This window comes from Nerophis lumbriciformis, linkage group LG19 (genome assembly GCF_033978685.3).
Source record: "Nerophis lumbriciformis linkage group LG19, RoL_Nlum_v2.1, whole genome shotgun sequence".
Classification (NCBI taxonomy): Eukaryota; Metazoa; Chordata; class Actinopteri; order Syngnathiformes; family Syngnathidae; genus Nerophis; species Nerophis lumbriciformis.
This window is the reverse complement of record NC_084566.2, coordinates 22,570,238-22,593,790: the sequence shown is the minus strand read 5'-3', so window position 1 is coordinate 22,593,790 and position 23,553 is coordinate 22,570,238. Positions and strand designations below refer to the sequence as shown.

The window sequence follows — 23,553 nt, the reverse complement described above, 5'->3', positions numbered from 1 at the left end:
TTAGCTCTACTCACGCTTCTCTTTACCTGTGACTCAGGCCCGTTTCACACCTTAAGTGTATTTCTGTTTTCTCCATACTTGCCAACCCTCCCGGATTTTCCGGGAGACTCCCGAAATTCAGCGCCTCTCCCGAAAACCTCCCGGGACAAATTTTCTCCCGAAAATCTCCCGAAATTCAGGCGGACCTGAATGACGTGTCGACAGCCTGTTTTCAAGTACGCTTTCCCACAATATAAACAGCATGCCTGCCCAATCACGTTATAACTGTAGAATGATCGAGGACGAGTTCTTAGTTTCTTATGTGGGTTTATTGTTAGGCAGTTTCATTAACGTCCTCCCAGCGCGGCAACAACACACAACAACAGCAGTCACGTTTTCGTCTACCGTAAAGCAGTTCGTCTGCCGTAAACAGCAATGTTGTGACACTCTTAAACAGGACAATACTGCCATCTACTGTACATGCATATGTGACAATAACATCTACGGCTTTTAGAGAGTGCAGTGCACAACTGCGCACACAACAAGGAGACGAAGCAGAATGCATCATCAGAGAGGGTGTTCAGCATGGTTAGAAAAATAGTGACAGAGAATAGAACAAGGATGGACAATTCAACCCTTAACTCAACAATGAGTAGATGAGTGTTATGTGTGTGTATATGTGTAAATAAATGAACACTGAAATTCAAGTATTTCTCTTATTTATATATATATATATATATATATATATATATATATATATATATATATATATATATATATATATATATATATATATATAGCTAGAATTCACTGAAAGTCAAGTATTTCTTATATATATATATGAAATACTTGACTTGGTGAATTCTAGCTGTAAATATACTCCTCCCCTCTTAACCACGCCCCCAACCACGCCCCCTCCAAGATTGATGTGTTTTTGCCTAAATTTATTCCGCTGCAAATATATTTGGTATGATGTTAGACAGACTTTACGCACATAACACACACCCCGCTCATCTAACTTTGTGGACATTATAAAACACTTACAGTACAGGCCAAAGGTTTGGACACACCTTCTCATTCAATGCGTTTTCTTTATTTTCATGACTATTTACATTGTAGATTGTCACTGAAGGCATCAAAACATTAACACATGTGGAATTATGTACTTAACAAAAAAAGGTGAAATAACTGAAAACTTGTTTTATATTCTCGTTCAGGGATGTCAAACGTACGGCCCGCGAACAGGTTTTGTCTGGTCCGCGTGATGACTTTGCCAAGTATTAAAATGAGCTGCTTTTTTTTTTTTTTAACGAAAGAAACTGCTGTTCCAAATGTGTCCACTGGATGTCACAATATCAATTCTGTTAGGCAAGCAAACGGTTTATACCGGTGCCAAGCAAGAGGTACACGGTAAAGGGTGACTGTGGCTCCTCCTCCTCGACCCACATGAAATTTAAAACCTGCCGTTTTATGTCTTCTGCTTCGAACACATCGTCACCCTCATTGCCCTAAACTGTCTCTGTCAAACACGAGAAGAGTGAACTTAACACTTTTGAATAGTTTTTACCTCTGTTTCTTACGGTTTGTTGAGTTAGCTAGATGATACGTGGACATGATAAAGGAGGTTTTTGATACCTAAAAAAGTTTACATGTTGTTGTTCAATCCCAGAAAGACTTTGACTTAAAGTTGAATCCTGGCTTTGTAGATACACTGAGACCAAGTCTAAGCTCATTGTGTTTTTGAAGCTGCACCAATATCCTCAGAATGTTCAACAAACTTCAAGTGTTTTGTCCAGAGGATTATTTGTGATTTGTACATTTTCAGAATGTGCCTGTTCTATTTTTGGTCAAAGTAAAACAACCTGGAGTTGTCTTTATTTGTAAGTTATCATGCCACGATTTTACCATTCCGGCCCACTTGGGAATAGATTTTCCTCCATGCGGCCACTGAGCTAAAATGACTTTGACACCCCTGTTCTAATTTCTTCAAAATAGCCACCCTTTGCCCTGATTACTGCTTTGCACACTCTTGGCATTCTCTTGATGAGCTTCAAGCACACCTGTGAAGTGAAAACTATTTCAAGTTACTACCTCTTGAAGCTTTAATCGTTACCCTAAGAATTGTAATTGAACGGTGAAAAAAAAGGATTATAAGTGCGCCTTACAGTCCGTAAAATACGTTAAATGTGTGTAACTCATTTATGGTTTATTTTAGTTGCACTTGTTTGACATTGTTCCAAAAAAATGTTGACAATAAAAAAAAAAAAGAAGAGTATTATTAGTAGGGTTGTACGGTATACTAGTATTAGTATAGTACCGCGATACTAATGAATCATATTCGGTACTATACTGCCTCTGACAAGTAACGATAAAGGTGAAGTTATAACACTGAGACATGGCTAGCTAGCTAGCGGCTAAAGTCCAGCCCCAGTCGGCAGTGTTTCAGCTACTTCTTAATTTACCAATCTTGGTCTCCATGGCGACAAATAAAGTAGGTTTCTTACAAGTATCATCCCTGCAGGACGAGGAATAGCTAAACATGCTTCACTACACACCGTAGCTCACCGGTGTCAAATGTAAACAAATGCCATTGGTGGAGCTACACCTAACATCCACTGTAATGATACCAAGTACAGGCACATATCTAGTCGTTACTATGATTACGTCGATATTTTTTGCCATCACAACATATTCTTTCATTTTAAAAAAATATATATTATGTTTATAAACTCAGGAAATAAGTCCCTGGACACATGAGGACTTTGAATATGACCAATGTATGATCCTGTAACCACTTGGTATCAGATCGACACCTAAATTTGTGGTATCATCCAAAACTAATGTAAAGTACCAAACAGAAGAATAAGTGATTATTACATTTTAACAGAAGTGTAGATAGAACATGTTAAAAGAGAAAGTAAGCAGATATTAACAGTAAATGAACAAGTAGATGAATAATTCATTTTCTACCAATTGTCCTTAATAATTTTGACAAAATAATAGAATGGAAAATGACACAATATGTTACTGCGTATGTCATCAGACTAAATTAGTTCAGTCCGGTTCAGTTTCAGTTTATTTCGAGCATGCATACAATACAACGTAATGCATCACACAATTCCAGTTGTTTAATTACAGCACGTCCGAAAAGGAGTAGGAAGAAGCAGAGCTTACGTAATCCTACCCCTTTTCATACCAAAGCAATTTTATCCAATTTCCTTGTTCTCTGTAACATAACAGTGAACAAATACATCATAAATAAATAATATACCATAGTAAGCAAACAAATATCCATCCATCCATTTTCTACCGCTTGTCCCTTTCAGGGTCGCGGGAGGATCTCAGCTGCATTCGAGCGGAAGGCGGGGTACACCCTGGGCAAGTCGCCGCCTCATCGCAGCAAAAAAATATTAAATACATAAATAATCTTTGTCTCAATAAAAAAAAAAAAAAAAGAACAAAAAATGGTTTAAGATGTTCATCATAATTATTGTTCTGTGTACTTTGTGAATACTTGTAGTTTGAACAGTATCTTAAACTGAATCATATTGGTGCTTTGTTTGATTTCTTTGATTAATCCATTAAATGGTAAATGGTAAATGGGTTGTACTTGTATAGTGTTTTTCTACCTTCAAGGTACTCAAAGCGCTTTGACACTATTACCACATTCACACACTGATGGCAGGAGCTGCCATCCAAGGCGCTAACCATGAGCCATCAGGAGCAAGGGTGAAGTGTCTTGCTCAAAGACACAACGGACGTGACGAGGTTGGTAGAATGTGGGAATCGAACCAGGAACCCTCAGGTTGCTGGCACAGCCACTCTCCCAACCGCGCCACGCCGTTCCATAATTTAATTCCACATACTGATGTGCTAAAGGTTTTAAGTGTTGTACGAGCATACAAATGTTTTAAATTACATTTTCCTCTAAGGTTATATTTCTCCTCTTTTGTTGAGAAGAATTGTTGTACATTCTTGGGTAGCAGGTTATAGTTTGCTTTTTGCATAATTTTAGCTGTTTGCAAATTCACCAAATTGTTGAATTATAATTTAAATTTAAATTAGGAGCCATGCACCTGGGGATAAGTTGATTGGCAACACTAAATTGGCCCTAGTGTGTGAATGTGAGTGTGAATGTTGTCTGTCTATCTGTGTTGGCCCTGCGATGAGGTGGCGACTTGTCCAGGGTGTACCCCGCCTTCCACCCGATTGTAGCTGAGATAGGCTCCAGCGCCCCCCGCGACCCCAAAGGGAATAAGCGGTAGAAAAAAAAATGGAAATTAGGAGCCTTTGCTTACTTACTAATAAAAGACAAGTTGTCTTGTATGTTTATTATTTTATTTAAGGACAAACTTGTAGTAAGAAACATATATTTAACCCTTGTGTAATGTTCATATTGTTGTTACTCAGCCAGCGTTTGTGAGTCTGATGGACCCGTTGCATTTTGTGGCTTTTAATGCCACACAATCAAACACTTTTATGTTAAAATACTGAACAGATGTTTACCTTATCCCAATAAACATCTGTTCAGTATTTTAACATAAAAGTGCTTGATTGTGAGACATTAAAAGCCACAAAATGCAACGGGGCCAACAGACAGATGTTTACCTTATCCCAATAAACATCCATCCATCCATTTTCTACCGCTTATTCCCTTTGGGGTTGCGGGGGGCGCTGGAGCCTATCTCAGCTACAATCGGGCAGAAGGCGGGGTACACCCTGGACAAGTCGCCACCTCATCGCAGGGCCCCAATAAATATCTGTTCAGTATTTTAACATAAAAGTGTTTGATTGTGAGGCATTAAAAGCCACAAAATGCAACGGGTCCATCAGACCCACAAACGCTGGCTGAGTAACAACAATACGAACGTTGCACGGAAAATTTCTCGGCCAGTTTCTGCATCCCACAGGGATTCTTCTTTTGTGTTTCTGCACTTGCGGTTCCCACACAAGGTTGCAACATTGTTTGTCAACACTGTTTGCTCTCATTTTCTCGCACATTTGACCCTCTGATGTTCTGTGTACCTACACTCTGTCCTCCTCCTGTCTAAGCCTGCTGTGTGTGCGTGTGCGTGTGCGTGTGCGTGTGTGTGTGTGTGTGTGTGTGTGTGTGTGTGTGTGTGTGTGTGTGTGTGTGTGTGTGTGTGTGTGTGTGTGTGGTACACAGAACATAAATTTCCACACTTCTATTAGCCCCAGGTCTGTCATGTCTGTGTGACCATGTTTTGTTTTAGTCATGTTCGGTTTTGTTTTTGGACTCTTTGTGCACTTTTGTTTGTTTTGTCACCATAGCAACCCATTACTTTTCACCTGTCATGTCACTCACCTGTTTCACGTTTTGAGTCACACACCTGTTTCCACTGATCATGTCACTGCTATTTAAGCCGGTCTGTTTCTGTTGTTCGTGGTGGTGACATTATCTATCCTATCTATCCGTTCATACCATACTACTTCTGACACCCCTGCTACCTCGGTTTGTCTTCATGCTATCATAGTTCCATGCCAAGTAAGTTTTGTTTATTGTTCATAGTTTCTGCCTTTGTGCAAGTTTTGTTTCATTAGCCAAGTTTGTTCTCCGCCATTGTGCACGCCTTTTGTTTGCTTCCTTTTTTGTATGCTTCCTTTTTTGTAGTCTGTTAGTGTTTAAAGGCCTACTGAAACCCACTACTACCGACCACGCAGTCTGATAGTTTATATATCAATGATGAAATCTTAACATTGCAACACATGCCAATACGGCCGGGTTAGCTTACTAAAGTGCAATTTTAAATTTCGCGCAGAATATCCTGCTGAAAACGTCTCGGTATGATGACGTCAGCGCGTGACGTCACGGATTGTAGGGGACATTTTGGGACAGCATGGTGGCCAGCTATTAAGTCGTCTGTTTTCATCGCAAAATTCCACAGTATTCTGGACATCTGTGTTGGTGAATCTTTTGCAATTTGTTCAATGAACAATGGAGACAGCAAAGAAGAAAGCTGTAGGTGGGAAGCGGTGCACTGCGGCAGGTGTTGTGCCGGATAACGCACCCCCGCCGTAGAATGCACCCCCTGACTGTTTTGCCGGATAACACAGCCGGTGTTTCATTGTTTACATTCCCGAAAGATGACAGTCAAGCTTTACCATTGGCCTGTGGAGAACTGGGACAACAGAGACTCTTACCAGGAGGACTTTGAGTTGGATGCGCAGACGCGGTACCGTGAGTACGCATGCAGCTGCGGCTTCCAAACATTTGATCGCTTGCCCGTACGTGCGTGCCGCTATGTGCATGTCACGTATGTAACTTTGGGGAAATATATGTGCTGTATGAACTTTGGGGAGGTGAACGGTACTTTGGGCTGTGGGATTGAGTGTGTTGTGCAGGTGTTTGAGTTGTATTGGCGGGTTATATGGACGGGAGGGGGGAGGTGTTTGTTATGCGGGATTAATTTGTGGCATATTAAATACAAGCCTGGTTGTGTTGTGGCTAATAGAGTATATATATGTCTTGTGTTTATTTACTGTTTTAGTCATTCCCAGCTGAATATCAGGTCCCACCCGCCTCTCACAGCATCTTCCCTATCTGAATCGCTCCGACTGCTCTCTAGTCCTTCACTCTCACTTTCCTCATACACAAATCTTTCATCCTCGCTCAAATTAAAGGGGAAATAGTCGCTTTCTTGGTCCGAATCGCTCTCGCTGCTGGTGGCCATGATTGTAAACAATGTGCAGATGTGAGGAGCTCCACAACCTGTGACGTCACGCTACTCGTCTGCTACTTCTGGTACAGGCAAGGCTTTTTTATCAGCGACCAAAAGTTGCGAACTTTATCGTCGATGTTCTCTACTAAATCCTTTCAGCAAAAATATGGCAATATCGCGAAATGATCAAGTATGACACATAGAATGGACTTGCTATCCCCGTTTAAATAAGAAAATCGCATTTCAGTAGGCCTTTAAAATAAAAAAAAAAATAAAAATAAAAAAAAAATATATATATATATATACAATAAAAGAAATATATATTTATAGCTAGAATTCACTAAAAGTCAAGTATTTCTTATATATATATATATATATATATATATATATATATATACATACATGCATACATACATATATATATATATATATATATATATATATATATATATATATATATATATGAAATACTTGGTGAATTCTAGCTGTAAATATACTCCTCCCCTCTTAGCCACGCCCCCAACCACGCCCCCCCCACCCCCCACCTCCCGAAATCGGAGGTCTCAAGGTTGGCAAGTATGATGCATACTTGCCAACCCTCCCGGATTTTCCGGGAGACTCCCGAAATTCAGCGCCTCTCCCGAAAACCTCCCGGGACAAATTTTCTCCCGAAATTCAGGCGGAGCTGGAGGGGGCGTGGCCTCCAGCTCCATGCGGACCTGAGTGACGTGTTGACAGCCTGTTTTCACGTCTGCTTTCCCACAATATAAAGCATGCCTGCCCATTCACGTTATAACTGTAGAATGATCGAGGGCGAGTTCTTGGTTTCTTATGTGGGTTTATTGTTAGGCAGTTTCATTAACGTCCTCCCACCGCGGTAACAACACACAACAACAGTCAAGTTTTCGAAAGCAGTTCGTCTGCCGTAAACAGCAATGTTGTGACACTTTTAAACAGGACAATACTGCCATCTACTGTACATGCATATGTGACCCACCCATAATGTGTCACATTTTTGTGTCGATTTATTTATTTTATTTTGTGGTTTGAATTCGTTTTTGGAGCTGTCATTACACATTTATCAGTATTCACATTGGTCAGTAGGGGGCAGTAGGGCGTTTCTTCCCAATTGAATGCTATCACCTGCAGACCAGAAGTGTCTTGTCTTGTCATTCTGATGAGCGCGACCAGTCTGTGAACAATTGAAACGTCCTGTGTGCTTTTTCCTCCTGTATAACAGGTTAGTTTTGGTGAATCAACTCACTGAATAATATCCATGTGATCTTTATAAGTTTAAGTACACATTCTGATGGTGGAGCCTAACTCTAAAGTGTTTGTGAGTTGTAGTTTGTATTTGTGAATGAATCCAGTGCACAGCTGCAGTAATCAATACAAAATGGCGACGTGAGTACGCAATGTTTATATAGGAACTTCTGATCCTAATTCAGACTCCCAAATTAGAGCTCCCGTTTTCTTATTGATTTTATAATGTATATTTGTGTGTGTTCTGAAATAGTGACAGAGAATAGAACAAGGATGGACAATTCAACCCTATATGTGTAAATAAATGAACACTGAAATTCAAGTATTTATTTTATATATATATATATATATATATATATATATATATATATATATATATATATATATATATATATATATATATATATATATATATATATATATAGCTAGAATTCATTGAAAGTCAAGTATTTCTTATATATATATATATATACTGTATATATATATATATATATATATATATATATATATATGTATATACAGGGCCGGCCCGTGGCATAGGCCGTATAGGCAAATGCTAAGGGTGCCGTCCATCAGGGGGCGCCACGCCAGTTCCACAAATGTTGGAGAAAAAAAAAAAAAAAAGTTGATACTATTATTTCTAAATACAAAAAATAATCCCACGTTAATTAAAATGCAAAGTAAAGCCTATTTAATAGAAATATTATTTGTAACAACATTACGCAGCCCCCCCCCTCCCTCCCCCCGCACGGTGCGCCCCCTCCCTTCCCGTATCATGACTCTGTTTGGACGTCACCACATCAAACAATCAACACAAGATGTCAAAACGGCCAAAACTGTCAGGTGCCCAGGGAAGAAAAAAGAGAAAAGAGGAGGAGAAACGAGAAAAGACAGAGGTAGCAGGTATGCCTACATGAAATTATTTGTCTGTTACAGAATGTGATAGTAACCTGGCTTTTTAGCATTAAGCTAATGTTACATGATTCGGCAATTGCTAATCAATAAATAGCTAGTTCTGTTTTAAATGTCGGGTTAATATTGTGGAGGGGGCTAAATTGTTATGGAAAATAATAATGTAACGTTAGGTAATTACAGTACTCCCACCTTACATTCCTCAGGGACATTTGTATTAGATCTTTTAAGCAGGTGTTTTTTGTTTACACTGTTATTGCCTTCTGGTTAGCTAATGTTTGCCCTGCAGGTAATAGTCACTTTTCCACCCCTTTATATATTAGGTATAGTTGTAAGTAAAAAAAAAAAAGGTCAAAGACAAAGCTATTCGGTTTCTTGTGAGTATATACACTTCACTGCCGATGTGGGGGGGCGCCACCTAAAATCTTGCCTAGGGCGCCAGATTGGTTAGGCCTGTGTATATATATATATATATATATATATATATATATATATATATATATATATATATATATATATATATCTTAACCACGCCCCCCGCCCCCCACCTCCCGAAATCGGAGGTCTCAAGGTTGGCAAGTATGATGATGTACCCTAAGATTTTTTGCTAAAATAAAACCAATAATGTCATTTTATGTGGTCTCTTTTATTTAGAAAAGTACCGAAAAGTACCAAAAAGTATCAAAATACATTTGGTATCAAAATGTTGATATCGGGACAACATTAAGTATTATAGTCATGGTTTCACTCTTGCACGCTTTCTTTCATTTCTCTGCAATGCTCACTGGCGTTATGCATGCAGTTCCTATACAACATGTAACCTTTTTGAGAGACTGATGGGGAGGGAAAAAGCGGTTTGGCGATTCGTTGAATGTACAGTTTGTTTGCAGGGCTGAGGAAATATGTCATGTCAGAGCGGTGGTTTATTCCCACGTAAGAGGGAGGAAGCCAATGAGCGGCTGCTACCTGCCCTCTCTCCCTCCCCCTTCCCTCTCTCCTCCTCCTCCTCTTTTCCATGTCCACACACACAGTCACTGCCGAGCTCCAGCCTGACACATCCACAGCCTCTTCCACCACGCGAGAAACTTTTTTCTCAGTGCGCGTTACAACCACTAAGTCCTTTTACGCGTGCGTCTTTTTTTTTTCTTTTTCTTTTTTTTTTTTTTTGAATCTTTTCGCGCGGGTTTTGACTTTCCAAGGGAGAATACCGGCTTTCTGTGGGGGTGGAAGTAAGTTAGTGAGTTAGTGCCACGCGTGGAAGGACGTGATGAGTGTAAATGACGCGAGTGGCGCGCCCCCCACTTCCAATTTGACTGTTGCGACGCCGCGCCTCCAGGCAAATTGATGTGTAAAAGTTGCTTCTTTTTTTTTTGTTTAGAAAAAAATATATACTCTATCGTGGGACCACGTGGGTGCACCATCACAATGGATGGTGACATGAGTGACCCCCCCACTTTATTTCATTCTACTTAATTTTACTTTTAGAGGGGAAATTGGCGCCTAGACTAAATGCCTCCATACTGAAGTGTTTAAGTCAGAGGGGCGCTTTTTTTTTTTTTTTTTTTTTTAAGAGACCTATATATAAAGCGTCGGTTTCTTCCCTACAAAGACTCATTTGAACTTACCACCGCAGAGCCAGAGCGCCATAAATAGTGCTGACATGTGGCTGTGATTTCACCAGAAGCAAGGGAAGGGTTAAAAAAAAAAAAAGAAAGTCGGATGCAAAGTGAACACATAGATTATAGGAAATTAAAGCCCGGCTGCTGGATTACAGAGGCATGATTCCACCAGCATAAGCATCAAGAGGCCAGATGGAGTGAGAACAAAAATATACTGTATATATATTTATATATGTATAGTTCGCTCTGCTTTGAAGAGAGCTACGATTAGATTGAATAATTTAAATCTGAGCATCATCAGCATCTTTTGGAGCCCCTGCGAGGACTCCAGAGGATGAAGTGTGACTGCAGCAGGTCATCAGTGATGGGATCCACTGTGCTCATGCGCCACAATCTGGATTTGCTTCTCATCTCACTGCTCTGCACGTTCTGCCTGGTAAGACTTTTCTTTTTGTTATCTTCCGACAAGCAAACCGTAAGAAAATTATGATCCCCCCCCCCCCCCCCTCCTTTCCAGCAAGAATCCAAAATAGTCACTCATTGCACACACACAAAAAAATGCCGGGTTATTTTTTATAACCCAATTTATGAGTTGCGAGTGTTGGGTTAAATTTTGGAGTTATTTTTATGAAGAGCAATCCATTTTTAGGGTTATAAGGGCATTATTGTATCTCAATTCTGGGTTTTCAAAACTATGAAACTATGAAGAGTAACGCATTTTTGGGTATAGGCTTTTTTTTTTTTTAATTAAAAATGTACTTTTTTCTTGGAGGGAATTTGGTAACACTTTAGTTTGGGTAACATATTCACCATTGATTAGTTGCTTATTAAAGTAACAAAGACTTAATTTAGAGTTATTTGGACACTAGGGGAACATATAAGGCAGGGGTCGGGAACCTTTTTGGCTGAGAGAGCCATGAAAGCCAAATATTTTAAAATGTATTTCCGTGAGAGCCACATAATATTTTTTAACACTGAATACAACTAAATGCGTGCATTTTTAAGAAAGACCAACATGTTTAGAAGTCTCTAATTCTTTTTAATAACATTGTTATTCTGAAGATAACCAATAATAAATAAAAGACTTCTTACCATTAATGCGACTTCTGGTGCTGCATGGTTTTGCTGATGGCTTTGTAGTCTGGTTGATACGTGGTTATTTTTAACACTGTGATTACCAGAGTAATTATTCATTACTTATCATGTTAAGCAAATTTCAGCTAAGATTTATCTGAGAGCCAGATGCAGTCATCAAAAGAGCCACATCTAGCTCTAGAGCCATAGGTTCCCTACCCCTGATATAAGGGTTAGGGTTAGAAATACTAATAAGCAATAATTCTGAGGTTATTGAGGGAAGACTCTTAGTTAATGGCTTACTGGTTGTATAATAAGGCCATGCAGAATAAGGCATTAATAAGTACTTAATAATGACAAATTAAGAGCCAATATGTTACTAATTTGCATGTTAATAAGCAACTAATTAATGGTGAATGTATTCCCCATACTAAAGTGTTAACAGGATTTTTATTAAGGATTAATCTCATTAACAGTATTTACAATCACACATCTTATGTATATGAAAATATTTGAGCATGCTGCATAGAACTACTATTGTTATGATCCGCTGCCTGGATCATGTTTGTTTAGTTTTTGACTCCCTCAGTTCCTGTTCTGAGCACCCCTGGGTTTGTGTTTTAGTTGCCATGACGGCAGATTGTTTTCACCTGCCTCTGATTAGTGTTCGGGATGCTCACCTGCTCCTGGGCGCTAATCAGAGAGCTACTTATTCCCTGCTTTTCGCCACACTCAGTCTGGCTTTCTTATTTGTTTCCACGCAACAGTTACGATGGCTACTAATTTGATTCCTGAGCTAAGCTTTGTTCGCCTGTTTACATGCTAAGTTTTTATTGTTCACTATTCCGTTAGCTTCCCGTGCCAACGGCACGCTGGTGCTCTTTTGTTTGTATCTCGCACGATTATTGGACAATAAATCATTTCCTTACCTGCACCTTGCTTCCGGAGTCCCGTCTGCATCCTGGGAGAACGATCCACGCTGTAAAATGCGACCCCGCCGTGACAACTATGACCACACACGGCAACTCTTGTAAAAAAAACAAAAACAAATGTCACTCATATCTTGCTTTTGAGTATATCTTAATGGAATAAAAATAATTTTGATAAGTAGTTGGGACAGAGTAGGACAAACCAGCAGTAAGATGTATAATTTTTAACTAATTATCGGGTCAAGGAGCGCTAAATTGCCCAACCCAATAGTTGGGTTTGGAATAACCCAACATTGTAGTGAGCATAACTCAGCTTTTGTGTTAAATAAATCCATCCCAATATTTTTATTATGAATCAACCAACATTGAGTTAGCATAACTCAACTTTTGGGTTAAACAATTCAACCCAATAGTTGGATTATGAATCAACCAACATTGAGGTAGCATAACTCAACTTTTGGGTTAAATAATTCAACCCAATAGTTGGATTATGAATCAACCAACATTGAGTTAGCATAACTCAACTTTTGGGTTAAATAATTCAACGCAAAATGTTGAGTTAAAACACCTCAATTAAGGGGTTCGTCCTTTTCTGAACCAGCAGTTGGGTTAAAATTGGTGTATTTTTTAACCCAACATTTTTTAGTGTATAGGTGCATGCATTACATACCCTGTATCTGTAATTGTAGTGCTGTCCCTCATATTCTGACCCTGTCATGCACCTGTGTCCTCCTGAGAACCGGCATCAGAAATTAGTGGTGTGGTGTCAGAAATTTGCAACTCCAACCACAAACAAATGTCCACTGTAGAGGACACCATGTTTCTCGGGAGGATTTAAAGGGGAACTGCACTTTTTTGGAATTGTGCCCGGCATTCTCAATTCTTCTGCATTCTAATTGGTAAATAAATGCGAGCAAAAGTCCGCTTAAAGTTAAAGTCCCGACGATAGTCACACACACACAGACTAGGTGTGGTGAAATTATCCTCTGCATTTGACCCATCCCCATGTTCACCCCCTGGGAGCAGTGAGCAGCAGCGGCGGCCTCGCTCGGGAATCATTTTGGTGATATTAACCCCCAATTTCAACCCCTTGATGCTGAGTGCCAAGCAGGGAGGCAATGGGTCCCATTTGTATAGTCTTTGGTATGACTCGGCCGAGGTTTGAACTCACGACCGTCCAGTCTCAAGGCCGACACTCTAACCACAAGGCCACTGAGCAGGCTTTTTGTTATCGTCTAACAAGCAAACTATTTTTATAATCGATTTTAATTGATTAGTTGTTGCAGCCCTAGTTGTCTTAATCGATTAGTTGTTGCAGCCCTAGTTGTCTTTATTTTTAAGTTATCGTTTCGTGATTTTACCAGTCTGGCCCACTTGGGAGTTGATTTTTCTCCATGTGGCCCCCGATCTAAAATGAGTTTGACACCCCTGGTTTATGCTTAACAACGTGGATGTACTTTTCACTAACTGCATCATAACGCACTGGTGAAGTAGTGACATGGTGGCAGTAAAGACTGTGAAAATCACACCAATATTGAACTATAGAATAATGATTTGGAGAGCATGAGAAAGTGGAAAGGAAACAGTAGCTCTCTTTGGACGCATTGTTATTCTTGTACAAATGTATTGCAGTTACAGAACCAATGTTGTTCAAGTGCAAGGAGCAGACAGCCATATGCACAAGTGCCATATGTGCATGTGTTGGCGCAAGTGCGAAAGAGCGAGCGGCTGCTGTTGATATAACAAAGTTGCTTTTGGTCTGGTTTGTACTGCAGAAAATGACCAGTTTTGCTAGATATACTTTTTTTAACTAATGTTTTGGTGATGTGTTTATGACCGACAATAAAGAGTTTTGCTCAGTAAAGTGATCGATGGAATTCATGTCCGAAAAGCGTCTCGACAGACGTTACAATATTTGAACAATGATGACGAAAACTGTTTTCTCTGTCGTGTCCGTGTGTCGAAAATTGTTATGCGCTTATTTTTTTATTTGATTTTGTGCGTGGCATAGATTTGCAGGCGCGCACCTTAGAGGGAACGTTGGACTCAAGTAAACAATACCAACATTTTATATGTTCCATTGAAAATATAGAACATTACACACGGTGCTCAAAAATCTATACAGATATTTTATTACGACTTTGGTAAGCTATGAAGCCGCACCGCTTGATGGATTGTACTGTGCTTCAACATAGGAGTATTATTATGATGTGTGTATAAAGTAAGACATATTATCTGGCGTTTTGCCTCGCAATATTATGCAAAAGAAACTTTTCTTACCTTCTGGTACCTGCTGATCTGTATTTGGGATCTGCATGAATCCTGAAAAATTGCGTGCAGACTCCGTAGTCGATAAGCTTATTTTTTTTCTCTATCTTCTTGTTATGGGACATTCATCCTCCGCTGTTGCCATTTCTAATATAAAGTAGTGTAAAGTTCTTACTTATATCTTATAGCGCTAAAACATACCGGTGTTGTGAGTTTACATTATTCACCCAAGGAACTTTAGTTATTAGAGAGTTCCGGTCGAACGTTTTTTCACGGGACACAGCGTTGTTATTGCACTAGTAAGCCACGGCTGAGGAGATGCTGGTCCGTTATTGATTCAAGTAAAGTCTGAAAGTCATTAAAACAGTTAGCTCCATCCATCAATACGGTACCTCCCAATTATGTCTAAAATTAGCACAGACGTCATCACCTGAACACATTATGCAACATGCTAGTTTAGCCGCTATCAAAACAACCCGTCAGTCACCATGGATTGGATTTGATTTGATTTGATTAAACAATTAAAGATACTAAAGTCATAGTAATTAAACCCACCTTGACACTCAGCATCAAGGGTTGGAATTGGGGGTTAAATCACCAAAATGATTCCCGAGCGTGGCCACCGCTGCTGCTCACTGCTCCCCTCACCTCCCAGGGGGTGAACATGGGGATGGGTCAAATGCAGAGGATAATTTCACCACACCTAGTGTGTGTGTGACTATCATTGGTACTTTAACTTTAACTTAACTTCCACTGCTCGATGCTCAGCTTCTTTGTGTCGATGCTATTTTAACATTGAGGGAGCGAGTTATAACAAAGAAAAAAAACATACTACGGTGGTTTGCCATACATGTTGCTTCTGACATGCAACATGTTGATAGTATTTGTTTAATTTCAGATACATTTTGAACATAAATGAATATGTATGTGAATTATAACCTTATCAGACCATACCATCATCCAAAGAGTGGAATGCTACAATTTAAGAATAAGAAAAAAATAAGGGTAACACGTTAGTATGGGGAACATATTCACCATTAATTAGTTGCTTAATAAAAGTAACAAAGACTTATTTTAGAGTTATTTTGACACTAGGGGAACATATAAGGGTTAGGGTTATGGTTACTAATAAGCAATAATTCTGAGGTTTTTGAGGGAAGACTCTTAGTTAATGGCTTACTGGTTGTATAATAAGGCCATGCAGAATAAGGCATTAATAAGTACTTAATAATGACTACTTAAGAGCCAATATGTTAATAAGCAACTAATTAATGGTGAATATGTCTTCCCCATACTAAAGTGTTACCAAAATAAGAAATAGAAAACCCATTGAATTTTCTAGGGACCCACTCAAATCCCTAACTGTGGGGACTCACTCCATTGAAAACCTATCAACATCACTGGTTTTAACAATTGACTTTGTCACCCGTAACCTATACGCTAAAATTAATCTTTTTCTCCACATTGTTTGCATTGAATTGGTTTTAGCTTCTTTGATGTACAAAATCAATCAAAGTGGCCCTGTGCTTTCTTTCATTTTTCAGTTAAAGCCTTCAGTGGAAAACACTGGACACCCCTGGGGTAGATGCATAGGCTGTAAATCCAGATCATGTCTGGTGGGTTAATACTCTGCATCCATACCTTTCTAGTTCCCTAGTTTTGTGTTTCAATTCCTAAATCCAGCGCAGTAAAAACAAAGATATTTTGAAGTGCCGCTAAAGATGTCCATATGGCAGAAGGCCTGCTGCTTCCACAGCAAGTTGTCTCTGTGTGTCTTGGCTGAGTCCTGCTGTGCATTCAACAGCCACTACTTGGCACATGATTTATAAGAACATTGCAACCCAACCCCTCAGCGTGTGGCCTATCAGCGGCACGGCAGTGCACCTCCAACCTCACCTTTGTCCACGGCTTACGTTAAGTGACGAGTACCCACTTTAAGCTCGGTCTGTTTGCTCACCCACCCGTCCTCCCCCTGCCGTTTCGCTTTTTTCCGAGCCGTGACCGAGCAAAAAGAAGAAAGGGACGCGGGCGCCTCGGATGCCAAAGCAAAGAGTGGAAAGTCTGCGTCTCTGTAGAGAGAACACAACGCTTTTTTAAATTCGAACATCAATGACTCGTGCCACTTTCCATCGATTTAAAACCCCCAACTAACCATTATTTTTCTCCAAGTGCTGATTAAAATGACAAATCATAAACCCCAAATGGATGCATTTTGTCCACACCACACACTTTACTGACATATTTAAAAACAGGAACTAACAAACTGTTGAGCCTCTTAATTAGGGACGTCCAAATTGTGGCTCCGGGGCCATTTTTGGCCTGCAGCTCAGTTTTGACTGGCTGTAGCAGAATCTAAAAATAATATTAACCAAGAAAACACAGAAAGGCGCACTTAAAATCCATTTTTTTCCCCTCAAAACTCGACAGTACGCATTATAACCCGGTGCGCCTAATGAATGGAATAATTCTGGTTTTGCTTACTGACCTCGAAGCAATTTTATTTGGTACATGGTGTAATGATAAGTGTGAGTAAATGGCAGTCAAACATAAGAGATACGTGTAGGCTGCACTATGATGGCAATATGACTCAAGTAAACAACACCAACATTTTATACAAACCCCATTTCCATATGAGTTGGGAAATTGTGTTAAATGTAAAAATAAATGGAATACAATCATTTGCAAATCCTTTTCAACCCATTATCAAATTGAATGCACTATAAAGACAAGATATTTGATGTTCAAACTCATAAACTTTATTTTTTTTTTGAAAATAATAATTTACTTAGGCTGCAACACGTAGTAGTTGGGAAAGGGCATGTTCACCACTGTGTTACATGGCCTTTCCTTTTAACAACACTCAGTAAATGTTTGGGAACTGAGGAGACACATTTTTTTAAGCTTCTCAGGTGGAATTCTTTCCCATTCTTGCTTGATGTACAGCTTAAGTTGTTCAACAGTCTGGGGGTCTCCGTTGTGGTATTTTAGGCTTCATAATGCGTCACACATTTTCAATGGGAGACAGGTCTGGACTACAGGCAGGCCAGTCTAGTACCAGTACTCTTTTACTATGAAGCCATGTTGATGTAACACGTGGCTTGGCATTGTCTTGCTGAAATAAGCAGGGGGGTCCATGGTAACGTTGCTTGGATGGCAACTAATGTTGCTCCAAAACCTGTATGTACCTTTCAGCATTAATGGCGCCTTCACAGATGTGTAAGGTACCCATGCCTTGGGCACTAATATCAATCAATCAATCAATCAATCTTTATTTATATAGCCCTAAATCACAAGTGTCTCAAAGGGCTGCACAAGCCACAACGACATCCTCAGTACAAAGCCCACATACGGGCAAGGAAAAACTCACCCCAGTGGGACGTCGATGTGAATGACTATGAGAAACCTTGGAGAGGACCGCATATGTGGGTAACCCCCCCCCTCTAGGGGAGACCGAAAGCAATGGATGTCGAGTGGGTCTGACATAATATTGTGAGAGTCCAGTCCATAGTGGATCCAACATAATAGTAAGAGTCAATACACCCCCATACCATCACAGATGCTGGCTTTTCAACTTTGCGCCTATAACAATCCGGATGGTTCTTTTCCTCTTTGGTCCGGAGGACACGACGTCCACAGTTTCCAAAAACAATTTGAAATGTGGACTCGTCAGACCACAGAACACTTTTCCACTTTGCATCAGTCCATCTTAGATGAGCTCAGGCCCAGCGAAGCCGACGGCGTTTCTGGGTGTTGTTGATAAACGGTTTTCGCCTTGCAAAGGAGAGTTTTAACTTGCACTTACAGATGTAGTGACCAACTGTAGTTACTGACAGTGGGTTTCTGAAGTGTCCTGTATCCTTTACACACTGATGTCGCTTGTTAATGCAGTACAGCCTGAGGGATCGAAGGTCACGGGCTTAGCTGCTTACGTGCAGTGATTTCTCCAGATTCTCTGAACCCTTTGATGATATTACGGACCGTAGATGGTGAAATCAATAAATTCCTTGCAGTAGCTGGTTGAGAAAAGTTTTTTCTTACACTGTTCAACAATTTGCTCACACATTTGTTGACAAAGTGGTGACCCTCGCTCCATCCTTGTTTGTGAATGACTGAGCATTTCATGGAATCTACTTTTATACCCAATCATGGCACCCACCTGTTTCCAATTTGCCTGTTCACCTGTGGGATGTTCCAAATAAGTGTTTGATGAGCATTCCTCAACTTTATCAGTATTTATTGCCACCTTTCCCAACTTCTTTGTCACGTGTTGCTGGCATCAAATTCTAAAGTTAATGATTATTTGCAAAAAAAAAAAATGTTTATCAGTTTGAACATCAAATATGTTGTCTTTGTAGCATATTCAACTGAATATGGGTTGAATATGATTTGCAAATAATTGTATTCCGTTTATATTTACATCTAACACAATTTCCCAACTCATATGGAAACAGGGTTTGTATGCTCCATTGAAAATATAGAACATTACACACGGCGCTCAAAAATCTATCAACATGTTTTAGTACAACTTTGGTAAGCTATGAAGCCGCACCGCTTGATGGATTGTACTGTGCTTCAACATAGGAGTATTATTATGATGTGTGTATAAGGTAAGACATATTATCTGGCGTTTTGCCTCGCAATATTATGCAAAAGCAACTTTTCTTACCTTCTGGTACCTGCTGATCTGTATTTGGGATCTGCATGAATCCTGAAAAATTGCGTGCAGACTCCGTAGTCGATAAACTTCTTCTTTTTCTCTATCTTCTTGTTATGGGACATTCATCCTCCGTTGTTGCCATTTCTAATATAAAGTAGTGTAAAGTTCTTACTTATATCTGTCAGTAAACTTGCCATTGAAGCGCTAAAACATACCGGTGTAGGGAGTTTACATTATTCATCCAAGGAACTTTAGTTATTATAGAGTTCTGTTTCCGGTGTTGTTGTTTCTGGACGATGAGATGCTGCTCTGTTATTGGTTTAAGCAAAGATTTAAGTAAAGTCTGAATGTCATTAAAACAGTTAGGTCCATCTTTTGACACTTCTTCCACACCTGTCATTGCACGCTACACCGCTACAACAAAGACCACGGGGAGAAGACGCTGTCGAAGGTGAGCCACGTAAATAAGACCGCCCACAAAACGGCGCATCTGGAAACGACTGTCAGAAAGCGGCTTGAAGATGATCTGTAAAACAATCTATTCAACATTTTGACCAAAAAACCACCATCACATGTTATGTAGACCACAAGGAAGTGTTTTACATTTCGAAAAGAAAAATTAATAGTATGACCCCTTTAATGCCTCCTATAATCCGGTGTGCCTTATATATGAAAAACGATCAAAAATAGACCATTCATTGGCAGTGCGCCTTATAATCTGGTGCGCCCTATGGTCCGGGAAATAGGGTATATGGCCCACTGTGGAAAAAATTTGGACACACCTGCTCTGAATCTTTTGTGAGAACTCTTGGCGTGTGCATGTTCAGCATCAGTGTCTGCATTGTGTCTCACAGCATAGCAGACAAGCGAGACTAACAGCTTGCAAACAAACAGCCTTACTTCAGCGTAACAACTGTCCTCACTTACGCGGTTATCACATTTATTAAGCGGAAGCAGCGCTTTGCGGGAAGCGCGGCGGGTGTTTAATTTGGACCTCATGACAGTGCTGGCTCGCCTGTGTTTGCATGCACTGTGTAGCTCTGATGACATTGGACATTTTGTTTGCGCACGTCAGTTTCTTGTGTGTGATTAATGCGCGATGTGACGCAGAGCTTCAAGCATTATCCCGATCAGTGCACTGCTTGACTTGTGTATGCATAAACATTATAACGCACATGGCTAAAATGACATTAGAACAATCGCAACAGGCTGTGCAGGGATGCTGACGCGGCGAAAAAGACAAATGCATTAGGGCGGTTTGTTTTGGTCTCCTATAAAATCATTACAGATGATCTTTTCAGTTTATTAGACTTGAAGTACAAAAGTGCATGAAGGCCACACTGAGCAGGAACAATATGACAGGATGTTGTATTATAAGATAAAGTTGTGTATGGAGGATTATAGCATACCATTTTAGGCTAGCTAAGTCATACACTATATTGCCAAAAGTATTTGGCCACCTGCCTTGACTCACATATGAACTTGAAGTGCCATCCCCATTGAACAATTTCCCTTGTGGATCATTAAAGTTTGTCTAAGTCTAAGTCTATTCCTAACCCATAGGGTTCAATATGATGTCGGTCCACCTTTTGCAGCTATTACAGCTTCAACTCTTCTGGGAAGGCTGTCCTCAAGGTTGCAGGGTGTGTTTATAGGAATTTTTGACCAATTGTTCCAAAAGCGCATTGGTGAGGTCACACACTGATGTTGGTCGAGAAGGCCTGCTCTCAGTCTCCGTTCTAATTCATCCCAAAGGTGTTCTATCGGGTTCAGGTCAGGACTCTGTGCAGGCCAGTCGAGTTCATCCACACCAGACTCTGTCATCCATGTCTTATGGATCTTGCGTTGTCCACTGTGCACAGTCATGTTGGAAGAGGAAGGGGCCCGCTCCAAACTGCTCCACAAGGTTGGGAGCATGGAATTGTCTAAAATGTTTTTGTATCCTGAAGCATTCAAAGTTCCTTTCACTGAACTAAGGGGCCAAGCCCAACTCCTGAAGAACAACCCACACCATAATCCCTCCTCCACCAAAGTTCACGCTCGGAACAATGCAGTCCGAAATGTACCGTTCTCCTGGCAACCTCCAAACCCAGACTCGTCCAATCAGATTGCCAGATGGAAAAGCGTGATTGATCACTCCAGAGAAGGCGTTTCCACTGCTCTAGAGTCCAGTGGCGACGTGCTTTACACCACTGCATCCGACTGCATTGGACTTGGTGATGGATGGCCAAATACTTTTGGCATATAGTGTATGACAATCAAAATGTTTTGCAGAAAACATATTGTATACAACCCTCTAAAAAGTGTTATTCTATGATAAAATATTAGGGGATAAAAATGTGTATTAAGTAAAGCATTACAAGAAAAATGCTGTAATAAGACAAAGTCATACTATTTGGGTATAGAATACATTGTTATAACATTGTGTGGAAAAAAGTTGTAATATTATGCAGAGTGGGCAGCACGGTGGCACAATGGTTAATAGGTGTGCCTCACAAGACGAAGGTCCTGGGCTCAGGATCTTTCTGTGTGGAGTTTGTATGTCGTCCCCGTGACTGCGTGGGTTCCCTCCGGGTACTACGGCTTCCTCCCACCTCCAAGACATGCACCTGGGGATAGGTTGATTGGCAACACTAAATTGTCCCGAGTGTGTGAATGTGAGTGTGAATGTTGTCTGGCGACAGCTGGGATAGCTCCAGCACCCCGTAAGGGACAAGCGGTAGAAAATGAATGGATGGATTATGCAGAGTTTCAGAGACAGAGTTGTTATATTAGGGAGAAAAAACTAAACATTTTCACATCTGAATTTGTTATGCTTGGTCTTACGTTGGACCCCAGAAGCAGAGCAGAAGAGTAAAAATAAAGTGTTTATTCTTGCAAGCACAAGAGAACCAATTGAAAACTATGGCATGGGTGGGAGTATTAGTCCCATGAAAAATGACTAAAACAGGTTAGAATCCAGGAGCTGATCGACATGGACTGTGTGTAGGGAACGGCACGAAGGAAAGAAGCAGCAGCAATCAGCTTAGGAAGCTAAACGGTAATTGGCCTCAGGCATGCTCAGGACGCCTGCTGGCGTCATGGCAGAGAGAGAGAGAAGAGAGAGAGAGAGAGAGAGAGAGAGAGAGAGAGAGAGAGAGAGAGAGAGAGAGAGAGAGAGAGAGAGAGAGAGAGAGAGAGAGAGAGAGAGAGAGAGAGAGAGAGAGAGAGAGAGAGAGAGAGAGAGAGAGAGAGAGAGAGAGAGAGAGAGAGAGAGAGAGAGAGAGAGAGAGAGAGAGGAGGAGAGAGAGAGAGAGAGAGAGAGAGGAGAGAGAGAGAGAGAGAGAGAGAGAGAGAGAGAGAGAGAGAGAGAGAGAGAGAGAGAGGGAGAGAGAGAGAGAGAGAGAGAGAGAGAGAGAGAGAGAGAGAGAGAGAGAGAGAGAGAGAGAGAGAGAGAGAGAGAGAGAGAGAGAGAGAGAGAGAAGCAGGATTGTAACAAAAGTTTTAATATTAAGTTGTTGATTTCATTGTTTTAATGCTACCCAACAATCTTATTTAAATGTTTTTATAACAAAGAATCCAACATTGGGGATAGGTTGATTGGCAACACTAAACTGGCCCTAGTGTGTGAATGTTTTCTGTCTATCTGTGTTGGCCCCTATAATGACTTGTCCAGGGTGTATCCCGCCTTCAGCCCGAGTTGGGATAGGCTCCAGCACCCCCTGCGACTCCGAAAGTGACAAGCGGTAGAAAATGGATGGATGGATTATTCCGCGACATCTAGGGGCCACATTAATTAATCAAGATCATGATGCAGTAAGTTGAATGATGCGGACACGTTTATTACTGGATACTTTCTAATACGCTTCTCCCGTGGTGACTTATGCAACTATAGCTGTTTGAACTGAAATATTGTTCAATTAAAGACACTTATTTCTAATGACTAGCTTGTGTGCTAATGTGTGCTTAGCTGTTGTGTAGCTGCTACCTCCTAGTAGCCTAGAGCCCACCACATGCTGTAGGGATGCTCGTATCCGAACGCTCGATTCGAAGATTTTACATGTGAGTCGATAAAATCAGATACTTGTTTTTTGCTGATATCGGACCGATATCCGTTATCAATATCTAATAGGTACACTCCTACACTAAATTCGGGCGAGGTATCATGGCCGATTTTCCAAATCGATTTCAAT

At 40.4% G+C, this 23,553-nt stretch overlaps 1 protein-coding gene across 1 annotated transcript in view; it reads left to right on the top strand.

Moving 5' to 3' along the window:
* The first annotated feature begins 10,444 nt into the window (after window positions 1-10,444).
* pth1r (parathyroid hormone 1 receptor) overlaps window positions 10,445-23,553 on the top strand; it is a 177,998-nt gene continuing 164,889 nt past the window's right edge. The window contains exon 1 of the mRNA XM_061979280.2: window positions 10,445-10,889. Within this exon, the coding sequence (XP_061835264.1) occupies window positions 10,788-10,889 (102 nt within the window). The 5' untranslated portion in view covers window positions 10,445-10,787. The remainder of the gene's footprint in view (window positions 10,890-23,553) is intronic.